Source organism: Postia placenta, assembly GCF_002117355.1.
Source record: "Postia placenta MAD-698-R-SB12 unplaced genomic scaffold POSPLAscaffold_1, whole genome shotgun sequence".
Classification (NCBI taxonomy): Eukaryota; Fungi; Basidiomycota; class Agaricomycetes; order Polyporales; family Adustoporiaceae; genus Rhodonia; species Rhodonia placenta.
The window spans coordinates 1716436-1732554 of NW_020169832.1; the positions used below are offsets into that span (position 1 = coordinate 1716436).

The 16119-nt window shown below is 52.8% G+C and overlaps 6 protein-coding genes across 6 annotated transcripts; 3 read left to right on the forward strand and 3 right to left on the reverse strand.

Moving 5' to 3' along the window:
- Positions 1-723: 723 nt before the first annotated feature.
- On the forward strand, positions 724-2796 carry POSPLADRAFT_1130482 (hypothetical protein; the record flags this gene model as incomplete). The annotated part of the gene is made up of 9 exons (XM_024483960.1): positions 724-818; positions 1078-1302; positions 1355-1503; positions 1556-1653; positions 1707-1847; positions 1897-1986; positions 2041-2189; positions 2250-2417; positions 2475-2796. 9 exons carry the CDS (start codon positions 724-726, stop codon positions 2794-2796), a joined length of 1437 nt encoding a protein of 478 aa, XP_024344160.1.
- A 286-nt stretch (positions 2797-3082) lies between these two features.
- POSPLADRAFT_1130186 (hypothetical protein) lies at positions 3083-3850 on the reverse strand (the record flags this gene model as incomplete). The annotated part of the gene is made up of 5 exons (XM_024483929.1): positions 3083-3205; positions 3257-3409; positions 3477-3629; positions 3700-3742; positions 3795-3850. 5 exons carry the CDS (start codon positions 3848-3850, stop codon positions 3083-3085), a joined length of 528 nt encoding a protein of 175 aa, XP_024344161.1.
- A 258-nt stretch (positions 3851-4108) lies between these two features.
- On the reverse strand, positions 4109-7134 carry POSPLADRAFT_1127900 (hypothetical protein; the record flags this gene model as incomplete). Its single annotated transcript, XM_024483679.1, has 15 exons — positions 4109-4278; positions 4334-4374; positions 4439-4548; positions 4602-4758; positions 4814-5169; positions 5220-5329; positions 5381-5543; positions 5602-5611; positions 5667-5706; positions 5761-5895; positions 5950-6149; positions 6214-6381; positions 6604-6787; positions 6853-6979; positions 7102-7134. Coding segments are annotated over 15 exons (2004 nt in total), but the record flags the coding sequence as incomplete, so codon positions are not given.
- A 725-nt stretch (positions 7135-7859) lies between these two features.
- Positions 7860-10489, forward strand: POSPLADRAFT_1129658 (hypothetical protein; the record flags this gene model as incomplete). The annotated part of the gene is made up of 17 exons (XM_024483863.1): positions 7860-8019; positions 8084-8150; positions 8209-8369; positions 8431-8530; positions 8580-8610; positions 8667-8963; positions 9028-9170; positions 9226-9239; positions 9296-9360; positions 9412-9474; positions 9523-9562; positions 9619-9669; positions 9726-9740; positions 9799-9881; positions 9931-10026; positions 10084-10273; positions 10335-10489. The coding sequence occupies 17 exons, from the start codon at positions 7860-7862 to the stop codon at positions 10487-10489; spliced, it is 1731 nt and encodes a 576-aa protein (XP_024344163.1).
- A 642-nt stretch (positions 10490-11131) lies between these two features.
- Positions 11132-12889, reverse strand: POSPLADRAFT_1176162 (hypothetical protein; the record flags this gene model as incomplete). The annotated part of the gene is made up of 8 exons (XM_024488402.1): positions 11132-11536; positions 11601-11671; positions 11735-11764; positions 11825-11971; positions 12025-12164; positions 12223-12601; positions 12654-12723; positions 12790-12889. The coding sequence occupies 8 exons, from the start codon at positions 12887-12889 to the stop codon at positions 11253-11255; spliced, it is 1221 nt and encodes a 406-aa protein (XP_024344164.1). The 3' UTR covers positions 11132-11252.
- Positions 12890-13379: 490 nt separating this feature from the next.
- Positions 13380-15427, forward strand: POSPLADRAFT_1030437 (hypothetical protein; the record flags this gene model as incomplete). Its single annotated transcript, XM_024476726.1, has 8 exons — positions 13380-13563; positions 13616-14024; positions 14092-14180; positions 14234-14252; positions 14311-14666; positions 14762-14944; positions 14997-15070; positions 15122-15427. The coding sequence occupies 8 exons, from the start codon at positions 13380-13382 to the stop codon at positions 15425-15427; spliced, it is 1620 nt and encodes a 539-aa protein (XP_024344165.1).
- Positions 15428-16119: the final 692 nt, after the last annotated feature.

Genomic DNA, 16119 nt, shown 5'->3' on the forward strand with positions numbered 1-16119 from the left:
GCGTCTTGTAGAACAGAGACCGCTCTGTTGAACACATCGACCTGGGAGCCCGTGAGTTCTGCGACGGCTCCACCTTGGAAATGCTGCAGCTGTCGGTCCAATCTGTCAATGAGTTGCCTAGGACTCAGACGGCTATAGTGCTCGGAGCTTGCGGATAAGGGTGCTGGTGGAACAGGCGATGTATCGTTCGTGGCTAGGTGTGGGCTATCAAATTGGGGCGACTTGGAGAAGGCTGCATTGGTGCTATTCGCTCTACGGAGCACGCGGGGTGCCAGGAAGTCGAGCAGGACGATGTGCTGGGTTCCGCGAGTCGCATGGCGTGCAAGCATACGCAATAGCTCTCGAGTACGATATCGACGTACTTAAATCTGCAAGTCTGCACGTGAGAAGGAGGAGTGGTATACAGAGGACACATTGCAGCAGGACGTACCTGTTTGTGTTCTCGCGTCGGATTGTAATTAGCGAGAACAGTCTCGCACACAGCCCTCTGGGTTGGGTTGAACGTTTCGAATGGTGGGACAGAGCGAACCAGACTCGTCAAAGTAGCGACTTCCCGAAACGCGCTAAACGAGGATGCAGGCGAGGGGCCAATCAGAGTCCAGCACACACACGTGATAGCGCTCGACCGCGTCCACTGCGAACTCACACTACGTACTATCTTTGCTCTAACGTTGATCTCAGCTTTGCTTGTCGACCACTGTTTGGCCGACGCACGTAGATAATATGGGTCACGGAAACTCGGATAAGCTCTACGTGACTCACGCAGAACATGCTGGTCTTTACGGTCAACACACCGCATCTTCGGCGGGTTACAAAGCGTAAGTACGGCCAGACATTCTACACAGTCGGTGCTCATGTTCTCATACACTTAGGAAGGGCCAGGCGCCCCCTTCTAGGGCTGTAACACCCTTCGATTGCTGCGCCCTCTCATTTCAGCCCTTCACTCATCCAGTCTGCGCACGCAACGAAGATGGCACTGGCAGCGTGTTTGAATTAACCAATATCATACCTTGGTTGAAGTGTGTTACCGCATCTATACAACCTTACCTCAATACTAACGTGTACCTCACTGGTTAGGCAGCATAACAATACGAACCCCGTTACTCAAGAACCACTCGCCCCGGCTGACCTCATTACTCTCCACTATTCTCGCAAACCATCGGGAGAGATTCACGACCCCATATCATTCAAGCCATTCAGTGAGCATTCACATATTGTTGCCATTGCGACGACAGGCAACGTCTTCTTGGCGGAGAGTGTCAAAGGTGGCAGAGATCTGGTTGCGGATGTGAAGTTCAAAAAGTGCGTAGTAATATCAGTATCTGACGTCGACCTTGCTGACGACTTGCTATAGAGAGGATGTCATCACAATGCAGAATCCCCACGCTCTGCCAACAGCGGTTGTCCCAAGGGCCCAAACAGAGACCGCAAAGGCGGCGCCTACGAAGGCTGCAGCTAGCACTTCAGCAGTGTCTGTGGCAAAGTCCAAATCAGCTGTTCCATGTACGCTGTTTCTTCCTCCTACTGATGACTTAAGTTGAAACTCGTACACAAGGGAACATTTCACCATATTCCACCGGATTGCCTGGTGCCTCGTTGACGTCAACATCTATTGATCCTCAGACGAAGACATCGCAGCTTGTATGGGATGAGGTAAGTATTTTCGCTGTATTCAAAGATGTGTGCTTATCCAACATGGCGTGCAGGAGGAGCTAATGTTCGACGACTTCGCGAACCTTCCGAAAGGCAAAGGCAAGGAGAAAGACATCGGGAAAAGGCGAGCATACGTCCGCGTAGTTACAACTCTTGGCGGTGGTAGCTTGAACCTCGAGCTGTACTGCGAAAAGGTGAGGTTCTCATGTCACAGTGGGATGTCTCGACTGACCTCGAATCCAGGCTCCCAAAACATGCTATAACTTCTTGCAACTAGCCAAAGCAGGAAAATATAATAATTGTCTCTTTCACCGTCTCGTGCCCGGATTCATGGTAAATTCTCTCTACTACCAACACGATCATGCAAACTCATTACTCTGAATCTAGATTCAAACAGGAGATCCCGCAGGCACTGGCGCAGGTGGCGAGTCATGTTGGGGGACGCCCTTCCGCGACGAGCATGATATGCGAAACGTCGCAAAGCATGATTCGCGAGGCGTTGTGGCCATGGCCAACAAAGGCCCCGGGACCAATGGGTACGTACCTAGAGCAATCGATTGCACTATGAAGTGCTCCAGCTAAACAATAATGCGCAGGTCTCAATTCTATGTAACATTCCGTGAAACACCACACCTCGACAAGAAGCACACTGTATTCGGTAAATTAGTCGGAGGGGAAGATGTGCTCGACGCTCTAGAGGCACTTCCCGTCAAGCCCGGTACTGAACGACCGGCAAAGTCAGTACGTATATCGGAAGTGATCATGTATGTGGCACGCTCTCGCCGTTTAAGCAGGTGACACATCGCTGATTCGGTTTTTAGCTACCAAGATCCCTTTGAGGAGTTCAAAGAGCGCAGGCAAAAGAAGTTAGCGCGAAGAGCGGAGGCCGAGGAGAGTGCTCGTGCGGGTGCTCAGATTGAGAAGAAGGAGAGCGACGACATTAACTGGTTCGGCACGAAGGTGGGATTGGAGGCCAAGGGAAACCGCGGAGGTGCTGGTGAAGGTGTCGGAAAATATCTCACTGGTGTTGGGAACAAACGACCAGCCCTCGAACAAATAACCAGACCAGCGGACGACGTCGGCATCCTAGACGAGTCTAAGAAGAAGCGTAGGATAGGATTTGGGGACTTCTCAGGGTGGTGAACCAATCATGTACATCCGATCTATATATTACACACCTGCTGTACAGTACATATCTGTCGATAATGGTATAGCGAATGACACTCATGCCGCGACAGGAACCCGTTCTCGTTCGCGAGGACTGGCTTCTTCCTGTACCTCTACGTCCATGGTACATGTGAGCAGGGCATGTAATTATTTGGTGCGGCTTACCTTCCGGCGCCGCCACGGGCTCTCCCGTTGGTGCTGAAGGAAGCTGGATACGCCTATCTGCTTCCTTTGCGCCAGTCTGAATGGACAAATGTCAGATTCACAAGTGCGAGTCCAACGACAAGACAAAACGTACCGCCTCTGTCTGGAGAGCCTGCAGCTCTAGCTGCACTGCTTCCTCATCTTCGGAGGTCAAGTTATTGGCGAGCATCTCGTCAATTTCCTGCATCATTGTGAGGACACCAAAAATGAACACGAGCAGATGGCGGCGCACCCTCTGATATTCTCTTGCTTCCTGAGTCTCTTCGAGCAGCTTCTCCACGCTCTCGATGTTCATTTCCTTGTGGATCTGCTTGAGAACTTCGTTTCCCTGTTGCAGCCCGTGCAATACAGACACTTCGATCATAGAGAATTCGATTGTGGACACCTGCGCCAAGTTCAAGGGGCAAGGAATCAGTGCTAAATGAATAACCCGATGGTAGCCAGCAGCATACCAGCTTCTCGAGATTCTCTAGTTGTCCATCCGTCTTAGCAAGTAGACTCTCTTGGTACTTCCGCTGCCGCAGAGTAGTGAGAGCGCGCCCCTTGTTCCCGGCCGCCAATTGCTGCTTCGCTATCTCATGTTCGCGTTCGAGGACGGCTTGAATCTTCCATTCCCCTGCCCGTCAGCATTCCTGTGTATCATTGAGACGCAAGAGAGACACGAAGACGACATACCTTCTTCTGGTATTGTTTTACTTTATCGCGCTGTAGCTTTAAGCTACACAGAACTTATTGGCGTCATGCATGCGGCAGTTTACGAATGAACTGACTCTAAGATAGCACGGTCTTGCTTTGTAACTTTCGGTACTGACTGATTTCCGCCCATGAGATACAGGTGAGGGCCTTCACTACGCCAGAGTGGCTGTAGCAGCAGGCTCACGATCAATTACGTATGATGGGCTTATCACATGCCAGGCAACAATTTAGCAAACGCAAAGGTAGGTTTCAATGATGGCATAGAATGTAATTTTACAACGAGAAAGTATATGCGAGAATAATGCGTAATAAAGATATCCGACACTAGCAGATACATAGACATACAACCCGAGTGACACATTAGAAGTGTGTGCTGGGGTCCAACCGATTACATGGTAGGTACCACTTGGGAGCTGCCATAGATGATCCCATCTGGCATGGCATCTGTCATGGACATGAAGTCTAGCTGAGGTTGTGATTGAAGAGGCATGGTCGTGGTCGCGTAGATTTCACCACAGGTCTGCTCGATGAAGTCGTGCAACATATTGCCATACCGGTCTACACAGTGTGCCGATCAGTATCACTCTTTGATTGTGGTGCGCGCAAGACCTACGAGCCATAGGGACATGGTCCCCCACCCGGAAGAGTGACATCCTGTTCAATCACAAATGGCCAGGGTCAGAGGTCCGCGTCATGTACACATAGGCCTCGGACCCACTGAATATAATCAATCTCGTTTCGGAGCGTCGTGCACAACTCGTCGTTGTGGATGTCTATGGCAGCCCGCATAAATCTCGTGAGGACCCGTCCAGACATGAACCAGCACATCTGACGTCAATGTAAGCCCACCAGCGTGAACGACATGAAGGGCGAGAACGGACCATCGGGAATAATCCCAGCAACCGCAGATCATAGCTGGTTGAGCATACACTGTACAACATATCCAAGATAGTCCGGGCTGCCGTCAATATCTTGCAGGAGGAGACACAACTGTTATTCCCGACTACCGCATGTGGTTCATGCATAAGCATTTCAGCGCTGCGGACAAAACAGTGAGAAAAGAGGAATTGAGATGCAGGTATCCGTTACTGACTAGGGGATGGCATTCGTGGCGGCGAAGAGGTGGGGGTCAATCTTATCTCTCGTAGGATTCCTGAGATGTGGTGGGAACGACGACTTGAACACAGCGAGGGTTTGATCGAGTTGTCGGAAGGCTGGCGAGTCGCGGGGGTCGACCGTCTCGCTGGCCACGTCCGGCGGGACGGGGAAGATGACATTCGGATCTCCCGTGAAGAACCTGGAGCGGAAGCGGAGGTTGAAGTTCTTCACCTTCGAGAGGAGTATGGTAGACTTGATGTAGAGAATGAAGCCGTCGACTTGGTTTCCCGAGTGGACAAGCAAGACATCATTCTCGTGCGACCACTGCCGTTCTTCCGGCAGAACCAGAAGCTGACATGAATGTAAGAGAAAGGAGCATGCACATAAACGCAGACACCTACCCCTTGTTCGAACTGGTCATGCCGTACTGGAAGCAGCTGAGAAACATCGTAATCATCCAGAGCCATCGCCCATCCGTTACCGGTTCCATGTATGCGCTCATATGCATACCCTGCAGCATTTATCAATTTTTATGCTATGAACACAGTAGAAGTACGCTGACCGATCCAAAATGCATTTCGTCTTGTCTCATCTTCGATCACGGTCTTGGCCAAGGGCAGTAGCGATGGAGGCCGCAGAGTCTCAGCGATTGTGTTAAATGGCGGGCAAACATTCAAACCACAAGGGAGAGAGTACCGCAATGCATGTGATGTAGTAAGGAACGCCTGTGATAACCCAGCTACTGTCACCACAGATACTTTGCATTGAAAAGAATGATCAAACCTCGGCCCATCTAAAGAAAGCGGACGCCGTCAATAACGTTATATTTCTGGTGCATGTTGACTTACTTGGCGTTGCACCAGTACCACCAGGATAAGAGAATCAAAGCTATTTATATAACCATGCTTAGAATCCGCATCAAAGAGACCGGTGGCAGCCTACCCTGAACATTCTGGAAGAGTTCTTTCGTCACGTCCATCGCACCATCAAGTGCGACCCGAGCATACTTTGCCTGAATTTCCGAGAAGGAATCCGGTATGCCCTCGTTAGCTTTGTACTTGTCGGGAAATATATCATCTATAGAACCCTTTGATCAATGGGAATCAATGTGTAGCATTGAAGCTGACGCACAAGGGGAAAATTCGGGGGAACTCGGGTTGACCGGACGCGGTACAGCGGCCGTATACATGCTGCCCACTGCGCATATAGCGTGTAGGACAGACGTGGCGGGGAACCGCGGGTGAGTAGGAGGCAGGGTAAGCGTCGATAGGAATGTGGACTGATGGAACAGACGGTTGGCATCAGGATGATACGTGAAGAACGCATCCACTCTGTGATCCGCATGTTAGCTTGTTAGTATCGTGGTATCTTACGAGAAAAGCACAATGAACTGACAAATGTCGCAGAAACGTTGGCTCCGGTAGGTTCTTCGGCCATGTGTTATACAGCATGCCGAGACCGGGATCGGGACTGTGGATCGACGAGCTAGGGGTAGCATCATTTGTCCCTGGCGATGCGGAGTTTGCACTGGTATGAGTAGTGGATGGTGGCATAGACGGCGCGCTCATGAAAGAAGCGACGTCAGCTAGATTGCCCAACGCAGATCCAGACTGGAACTGCTGGAAGTCAAGAGTGGGATCTATGATCATTCCGGTTTGGAAGGGGTTCATGTCCACATTGCCGCCAAAGGTAGAGGACGAGGCGATGCCTGCTAGTGAGGCTGCCAGAAAGTCCTGATCCGTCTGGTTGTTAGCAGCGACATGGTCTAAACCTGCCGATTGTGACTGTGGCGGCGCCGCGGAAGCCGATGCAGGGTCTTTGTCGCGGAGTAGAGCTTCGAGCTCGTCTGGGGAACCTGGTAAGCATGGCTTGTGTAGAGCCGAAAAGGAGTACTTGCTGATTCTGTTTTCGAGCCTCTCAAAGCGGCTTTTTGGGTTATCGAATGGGTCCGAACTGTCCGCATCAGATACTGGTACCGGTGATCAAAAGGTCTGAGGATGTGTCTATTCGGGTATTAAAACAACAGTGGCGCACCTTCGTCGAAAGTGCAGACAGGATGTTCTGGAAGTTCTGCTCCTTCAGGAGCGTGCGCGACAGCATAGGAATGCGACCGTGCGCATGTAGAACATGGTCTCTTGGCGTCGCTGTGGACAAGCGAGGACTTGTGTTAGCATCGGGCTTCGGTCACCCGCCGAAGTGACGAACCATTTCTGTACAGGGGATAAATATTAAATGACCAGTCGTAACCGAAGTGGGCGAAACGTGGTAGGATGAACTACTCACCAATTTCCGTCTCCGACACTGGTGACATGCCTGGTAGTGTGCAGGAAGACAGGGGATCAGTCGGGACGAGTGACAGCACTCCGGACAGGCCGACCTGATTTCTCCTCAATACATGGGCGCCATGGAGCTGCGGGCCCGAGCCGTTTGAACTGGATGAAGAGACAACTTTGGGCATTGGTACTGTGAAGGGCGGGCGCTGAGATCAAGGATAGCGACAACGCATGATGTGTGCCCTAGGGGCTGTGGTAGCCGATAGCGCCCCGAGGGGTCGTCGGTGTGCTTACATAAAAAGAATCTACGCAACAATGGCTATGTCGAGCAGTCCGTGATTAGTTCATTACTGCTCTGCTGGACGGCGTGCTCGCTGCTGTGCATGCCATACCTGTGCTGCAGCTGGCAGTGGACAGGGAAGCCTACGCTGCTATCGAGTTGACCGTCGATCATTTCATTACCGCAACATGTGCGGATCAATGCTTGTTCCCATACTCGATCGCAGCCAAGGCCCAGCAGCGACATACACATACTTATATGTATGCACGGCCGGCCTCTTAGTTCCTGCAGTTCCTGGCGCCTGCGCATGGGATCTTGAGAGCCCATGCTGCCCCGGACACCCGTTCCCGTATATCGATAACGTTGCGTCGAGTCAATATGGAGATAAAGCAGCGTCCTCTTTCCCAGCGTGCGTACATCCACCCCTCCGTCACCGTTGACGCTCCCTCTACCGGTCTCAATCACATCAACCCCGGTTGCCGTACGCCATGAAGATTGACTGGAGCAGAGTCGATCAACCCGAGATCGCCTTCCAGCGCTTCCCCAGCCGTAGATCGCAGGTCTATGGCACCAAGGGTATGGTGGCTGCATCGCAGCCACTAGCTGTTGAAGCCGGCCTTGAGATTCTTAGGAAGGGTGGCAATGCAGGTAAGAAGCAGAATCCATTGCTGCCGGAACAGGCCTCACTGAACGTTATATTATGCATGACCAGCCGATGCTGCCGTTGCTGTCTCCGCTGCTCTCAATGTAACTGAACCGAGCTGCTGTGGCATTGGCGGGTCCGTATATTGGCAGGCTTGCATTTCCTTCGTCCAGCTCACTGGCATGCCGTTTCAGTGACGCATTCTGCCTCTTCTATGACGCCAAAACTCAGGTGGTAAAGGCCATGAATGGCTCCGGACGCTCCCCCGCCAAGTTGTCAATCGACTATGTCCGACAACAAGGTCTCACAGGGACGACTATTCCGGCCACCAACCTCAACAGTGTAACCGTCCCAGGTCGGTGCATGATGTTTCATGGGACAATCCGCATACTAATCCCACCCGCTACTCTCCTCAGGCTGCGCCGCGGCTTGGGTGGACACAGTCGCAAAATTCGGCAGCGGAAAGCTCAGCATGGCCGAAGTTCTAGACCCCGCAATCAGGCTCGCAGAAGAAGGGTACGCACTCATGAGCTTCCCTTGCCATTGTACTTATGACGAGTCGTAGAGTGCCCGTTTCGGAGATCCACGCGTTCGCTGTGCGTCCTATCCACTATGAATTCGCACACCCGGTCATAATCTGTTGAACGTACAGTGGAAGCGGTCGGAGCAGCTTATCAAGAACGCTTCTCCCAACGCCGACGAGATGCTCTTGAACGGCAAGGCGCCTCTGCCAGGGCAGATCGTCCAACTTCCAAACCTCGCGAAGACCTTCCGCTCCGTAGCGGAGAAGGGAAAGGACGGCTTCTACAAGGGCTGGGTCGCCGAGGCCATTGTCGAGCTGATCCAGAGCAAAGGAGGTGTGATGGAGCTGGATGATCTCGCGAATCACGAAACTTCGTTCGTAGACCCTATCAGCTACACGTTCCAGAACGAAGTCACTCTCTACGAAGTACGTTTTGGCTCTTCCTATATCTCCGAGCGGCGATTTCTCACTGACGGCGATCCGTTGGCAGTGTCCACCCAACGGGCAAGGTATTACTGCCCTTCTCGCGTTGGGAATCCTGGAAAACATGGAGGCGCAAGGTAAAATCAAATCATTGCTGGAGATGGAGCACAACTCTACAGAGTACTTGCACGCTCTTGTCGAGGCACTCCGGTCCGTCCTTTTTTCGCGCGTTTTTAGAGTTTAATACTGAATTAAGATTGCCCAGACTCGCGTTTGCGGGTATGTTAACTGCTCTTGGACTGCGTGCTGGTCTCATCGTGCGCTCGTAATCCTAGATAGTCAATATTACGTCACAGACCCCGACTTTGCCAAAATCCCGGTCGCTGAACTGCTCAGCAAGGTAGGTCGTGGTGGTGATAGATTGTGACGGGGCATAAAATATGGGTTTCAGGAGTATCTGGCGTCTCGGGCGAAGCTTTTCGACCCAAGCAAGACCAACCCGCAAATAGTTCACGTAGGGTCTTCATTTATCCGCCTTATCCAGGATCTAAAGGAATTACAGGGCAACCCGGTGTTCTCGTCAGACACTGTCTATTTCTCTGGTACAGTCTTTACACGTCGTAGAAGGCGTGACCAGTTGTTTATGCACCACTTATAGTGACCGATCAGTGGGGCAATGGATGCAGTTACATCCAGAGCAACTATGCAGGTGAGCCATCGCCGATTTCCTGGCAGATTTTGGGGAAGAAACTAACGTTGGGACAGGTTTCGGAACGGGAGGTATGTCGCAATAGTGTTACCATTCGCCCATTGCCCTCGACCAACATGATCCGTGCAGCTGTGCCGAAGGGATGCGGTTTCACGTTGCAGAACCGTGGTAGTAACTTCAACTTGAATCCCGAGCATCCAAATGCTCTCAAGGTATGGCGTCCTGCTGATGGGTCACACAGCATACCTACTCATGCCGTAGGGAGGGAAACGACCGTACCATACAATCATCCCAGCCATGGCTACGAGGGGCAAGGAGCTTTTCCTTTGCTACGGTGTCATGGGCGGCTTCATGCAGGTTTGTCAACTTTTCGCGCTCGACCCCCCTTTGGACGCTGATATCGCTCTCGTACAGCCCCAAGGACACTTGCAAGTCCTGTTGAACATGCTGCGCGGCTTCACGGCACAAGCGGCGCTCGACGCACCCCGCTTATGTATCTCCGCCGGCAGCCCAGATTCACTCGCGTCAGGTCAGGCAGGAGACGTGAACAGCGAAGTATACTTCGAAGAAGGGATCTCGCCGGAGGTCGTCCAGCAACTGCGATGTATGCTGTCTCCTTGAGCCTCTATCTCCATGCGTATCTCATCGCATTCTATTCATTGCAGCGATGGGCCATGACGCACGCGCTGTCACGGGGATAGGCCGCACGATGTTCGGCCGCGGACAGGTCATACAGAAAATCGTGGACCAGTCTGGGAGGCTTGTGTGGGCGGCGGGGTCGGACTTGAGGGCAGATGGCCATGCTGCCGCTCAGATTTAAGGCCACTCGCGCGTGCTGGGTAAGGTAGAAGTTAAAAACAGTGTATAAGATAAATTAACCATGATCACATTCGCCGACGAGACCGCGATAAGCATCTGGATTGCTTTGCATGATCCATGCAGCCCCGCACGCGCCGCTGTACCCGGTGCACCGATGGCTATCGTTGCAGTATTACGGTGCCGATAAGCGTTGGAAGGAAGAAGACAAAAGGAAGCTCTGGCGAATATTGATGCTTCAAGCTTCAAGCTTCAAGTGCTACAGAGGATCATGCAGTCTCAATCACGGGGCCTTCAGGGCTCCACTACTCTCAAAAGCGATTCGCTGCCACAGGTCTATTCGTCGATGTGGATTTTAAACGTGACATAGGACATGGCTTGGGAACACTGCGGTAGCCACAGTCAAATAATGTAACACCGCTTTACGGTAACAAGCCCAAATGATATATCACCGTGCCAAGTGTCGGCGACTTGGGTGTACATGCTGAAGTCTATTTCACTCACACCCTAAATCGCTATGTTTCAAGTAGCCTGAACGTGCGACAAGTATTAGCTGCCGGCGTCTGCGCGGCGAATATCAGAAGGTTCGTACTATCAATCACAAACGGCTCAGAACCTGCATAGTCCCCAACGAGATCCATCTTCTAATATGAAGGTTGTAAATTGCATCGGCGAATGTAGCTATAGTATGTGTACAATAGTGGATGGAATACATACGGCGAACAATGTCTAGACCACTTTCGGCCCCAAACTCAATAACATGATCCTCACATCCACCTCGCCTTCTGCCGCTCAGACCCCTCCATCCGCCGACGCCTGTACTCCCGGAGGTCCCGCGTTCGGTCCTCTCCGGTCATGTGTCCCCACCCGGCCAGAGGAACGACGAGCGCGGTCAGGTTGTCGTCGCTGCCCATGTCTTCTGCGAATCGCAGTATGCGCTGGGCCGCGTGCTGCGGCGTGGACGCGCCGCGCGCGAGGTCGCTGATCTCGTTGTCAGAGACGACGGACGAGATGCCGTCGGAGACGAGAGTGATGTGGGAGTACGCGGAGCCTGTGCGCCCGCAAACTGCGTGAGCAGGCTGTGAGCCACTGGAAGGGGGATGAGAGCGACTGACCGTCGAGTAGCTTCGTGCGAACCTCGGGTTCGGGGGTGACGCCAAAGCGCTTGTACTGCAGGTCTCCCAGGCTGCGTTAGAGTGTTCGAATGTTCAATCATGTTCTGACGGATACGCAGAGGAATTGATCTGACCTGCGAGTGTTAGCTAGAGCACCCATCCACCTGCGACGTACCAAAAGGTCAAGCTTGGGGGTCACGAAGCCAGAAGACGGCAGAACTTACCGAACTTCACCAAACGAATCCATGGCCTGACTAGAGCTCATCATTCGTCGGAGACGCGTAGCCTCGACCCGCGTGTCGGCGTGGTGATTCTCGGTCATAGGCAGTACCTCCCCGTTCTCCGTCTTGCTTAAGATGACCCGGGTGTCACTGGAACGGCGTCATTGCGTTTGATTCAGATTGTAAAGACACATGGCGCATACCCTACATGCGCCACAGTCAGGGCAAGCTTCCTTGATATGAAGAATGGGTGTGAGGGGTCATCAAGAGACTGTAGCAGGACGACAGAAGCCGTCGCCCCGCAGGTATGAGCAGCTTGCTCTATACTCAACGTTCTATCCACCTGCGCCACCCGCGTTAGACCGCCAATTGCATTAATTCGATGCTTGTAGAAGTTATACCTCGAAGAAGGCAAGCGTCGCCCTGGCTTCCAGATCCATCTTCGTGGCCGCTTCTGGGGCGTTGGGACGCACCCATGGGGCGAGCACGCCGCCGCGAAAGCGTTTGAAGTATCCGCCCAGTTCTGTTGCCCAAACATAAACGTCGGGGATCTGGGATTTGTTGACGTTCTCGAGCAGGCCGTGGAGTTCTTGACGAAGGAATTGGGAGACGGTTGACCCGCCGTGTCCATCGTATATTCCAACAAACAGAACCTGACGGGCGAGGATCTGCGGGATGGCTGATGGATCCCAATCGACGTGTAGGGCTTTCTTTAGTGTGAGCCGAAGTTCCTCAGGATCTAGAGAGAGCGCGACGTAGGCATAGAAGTCCTCCTGTTGTCTATTGAAGCGCAAGATGAGACGTGAGTGAGGCGTTGTTAAACGTGACGTACTGTCTTTCCCCGCGCGATGTGACCGCGCCTATGACTTTCGGACTGTTGAGAGGGATACGGGCTGTTCCGCCTAGAAGGTCGACGTGTGCGAGCGGTGAGGAACCTGTGACTGACGTATGTATTAGAGAATGCTCACCAGGAGTCGCGAAGCGGACGTAATCATGATACGCTGCTCTGCGCAGGAAGGTTCGGATACCGGACTTGTATGGGGTATATTGGAGAAGTCGTGAGGCCATGCGATTCCCACAGGGCCATCGACTTGAGCATGGAAGATGTTATGTAACGGGAACTCAAGCACTTTTCGGATGCCTGCAAGGACCGTCTGGAATCCGCCTGTGTGCACTGAACGGTATGAGTAGACGATGCGTGTTCCAGTTCCTACTTGCTGCTCCACGTGGTGTAATGATGCGATCAGAGACAAGCGCCCAAGTTGAGTAGTAGCCGTGCTATTACTGTTCGCGTTCCTTGCCATCGATATAAATAGCGTTGACATTCCAAATGGCTGTCAAGTAATTTGTTGACTTGTTCCTGCACGTTCGAGTCGAGCCTGCTATTCGTATCACTGATTGGTCCTCCCAATACTCGTGCTGTTAGCTCCGCGGGGTCGGTGTTCAGATCAGGCAAACAGAGCAGCTCATTCGCAGGTCGCGTAAAAGACATAAATACGCGTAGGATGTAGCCCTCGTCCCCAGCACCAGGACTCCCCGAGTCGGCTGTACGCACTCTATGCTTGCGGCGTGTCTCTTCCTCGGTGTCTTGCCTCTGGCAATCGCTGCCCCAGCCGAGTCGGCTTCGGCATTCGTGGGCTCTACCGTTACTGCGACGTTCCCGCTTCCTGATGCTACGTTTACGCTCAACGAAAACTACTTCCCAGACGCAGAGCAGGTAGGCTTCCCGGGCCCCACTCCCAGTAAGTCCCAGGCTCCGTGAAAAATGCATCATACTCACGTACAATTCACCAGCCGGAGCCGAGCCATTGGCGATCGCGACCGCTCCCGTCGCCGCGCTCAATTACGACACGTACCCGATCATAGCCCCTTCAGAACAGTATGCTGGTGCAGGTCCTGCGTTCAACCCCATGTACTACTGGGGGAACCTGGGACCATGGTATTCCGTCGGCGGTGCCTTTGGACTCCCGGAAACTTCGCCCCAGATCCCGGCGGGCTGCGACCTCGAGCAGGTGCACATCCTGTTCCGTCACGGAGCGAGATATCCCACTGCAGGCTCTTCACCTGGCGTATTCGCCACGGCGCTCCATGCTGCAGCGACGAACGGCAGGGGCTTCAGTGCGACCGGCCCTTTGGAATTCCTGAACACCTGGACATATAAGCTCGGTACAGATGTCCTAACTCCATTTGGCCGCGAGCAACCGTAAGCATCACGGTCAAGTAGGGATTTGCATCCCACAAAGTGATATCATTTTTGCGCATCATCTCAGATTCGACCTTGGCGTTGGCTTCCGTGTCAAGTACGGTAACCTGTTGAACAAATTTACGAGTATCCCCGTGTTCCGAACGACTTCAATGAGTGAGATGTCTGTGACCTGTGTCATTATTTCTAACTCGCCATTTTCTTTCAAGACCGTATGGTAGCGTCGCTGTATGTCACCCTGCCCAAAGTTTACAAAGTGGCAACCTGATCCTGACATCTTGACCAGCTCCAATTTCGCAGTCGGTTTCTTCGGTGTACCTGAATACCTCACGTCCTACCATGAAGAGATTATCATCGAGGCCACAGGCTACAACAACACTCTTGCGCCGTACGAGACATGCACAAACGCCAACAACGATGTCGGAGGCAACATCGGCAACTACGCATCAGGCAACTGGACCCAGATCTATTTGAAAGAGACAACGAAGCGCTTGCAGAGATACCTGAAGGGCTATAAGCTAACCCCGAACGATGTCTATGCGATGCAGGAAATGTGCTCGTACGAGACCGTCGCGCTTGGGTATTCTGAGTTCTGCGGCCTCTTCACGGAGGAGGAGTGGAGAGGGTTTGAGTACTCCATCGGTGGGTCGCTTATGCTTGCCAGGCCTCGAAGATAGGCTCAGGCAGAGCATGGGGATTCATTCTAGATCTCTCCTTCTGGTACGGCCAAGGTCCAGGTAGTCCGAATTCCGCTGCTCGCGGCGTCGGCTACGTCCAGGAGCTCGTCGCGCGTCTCACGAAGACCCCTCTCACGGTCTTCGACACGAATTTGAATGGGACGCTGGATGGCAACCCCATCACGTTCCCTCTCGATCAACCGATCTATGCTGACGCCACACACGACGTGGTGATTGCTAGTAGTATGTCTGATCCACTTTGTCAGAGCATCGCGACTCATTGATTGTTCTCCAGTCATTACGGCATTGAATTTCACGACGATGGCTGCCAATGGGCCATTGCCTTGGGACCGCATTCCCGTGGGACAGGTACGTTACCCAAACCGTTGCCTCACTCGTGTGCTCATTGGTCGTTTGCAGACCTACCACGTGCAAGACATTGCGGCCTACTCATCAAACCTTGTCGGCCAGGTGCTGTCCTGCCCAGCGTCCGAAACGCCCAAGGAGAAGGAAAAGTATATTCGCTTCCTCCTGAACGACGGCGCGGTCCCGCTCACGGGCATCTCCCACTGCGAGACGCCGAATAAGGACGGTCTGTGTCTGCTCGACAACTTCGTGCAGGGGATGAAGGAGCGCATCGCGGAGATTGACTACGCTTACGACTGCTTGGGGGATTACACGATTCCTAACCCGGACACGATTATTGACGGAAGGATGATTCGGTGAGGCGTTAGGGGGAGGGGGTCGATGCGTGCGTCGGAGTCTCTGTCGTGCGCATGTAACCTCATCTGATGACACCAGATGCAAAACGAACTGACGAATGTGCGTTATGATGATATACACAATCGAGTCTGCGAAAGTTTTTGCTGGCAGGTCGCATGTTCTGTCCAAAAGATAGCGCCTTGCGTCCGCTAGTTCTATTGGCAAGTAACTTTCCGAAGCTGCCGTGGCCATTACCGCATATCGAAGACGACCGCTCGAGTTCTTGTGCCTCTCTAAACTCACATGCTCTGCCTCGTGTCTTCGTAGGGTATATGGTCGACAACGCACGTGAGGCGAAGATAGCAATCCAGATCCTTCATGCAGGGTCGAGGAGCGACGCGGGAACATCGATTCCGACTCCGATCTCAATACGCGGCAATAACGGAGGCGTACATAGCTCCGAGTCACTTTGATGGAGTGTCACTGTTCGTCATCGTCAGCACAAAGAAAGGTATTACATCCAACAGCATAACGGTAGTAGACATCGTCACGATGCTCAGCAGGCAAATGGCTGCTCTTCGCAGAATCCGGAGGCATTTCGTGCATTGGATTTCGAAGGTCGAAGTGACGAGGAAATAGACACGGTACGTAATGCTTGGCGGGCCGAATTGAGTCGCGACGAGAAGCCGATTGAACCCAAACTGACGGCCAATATG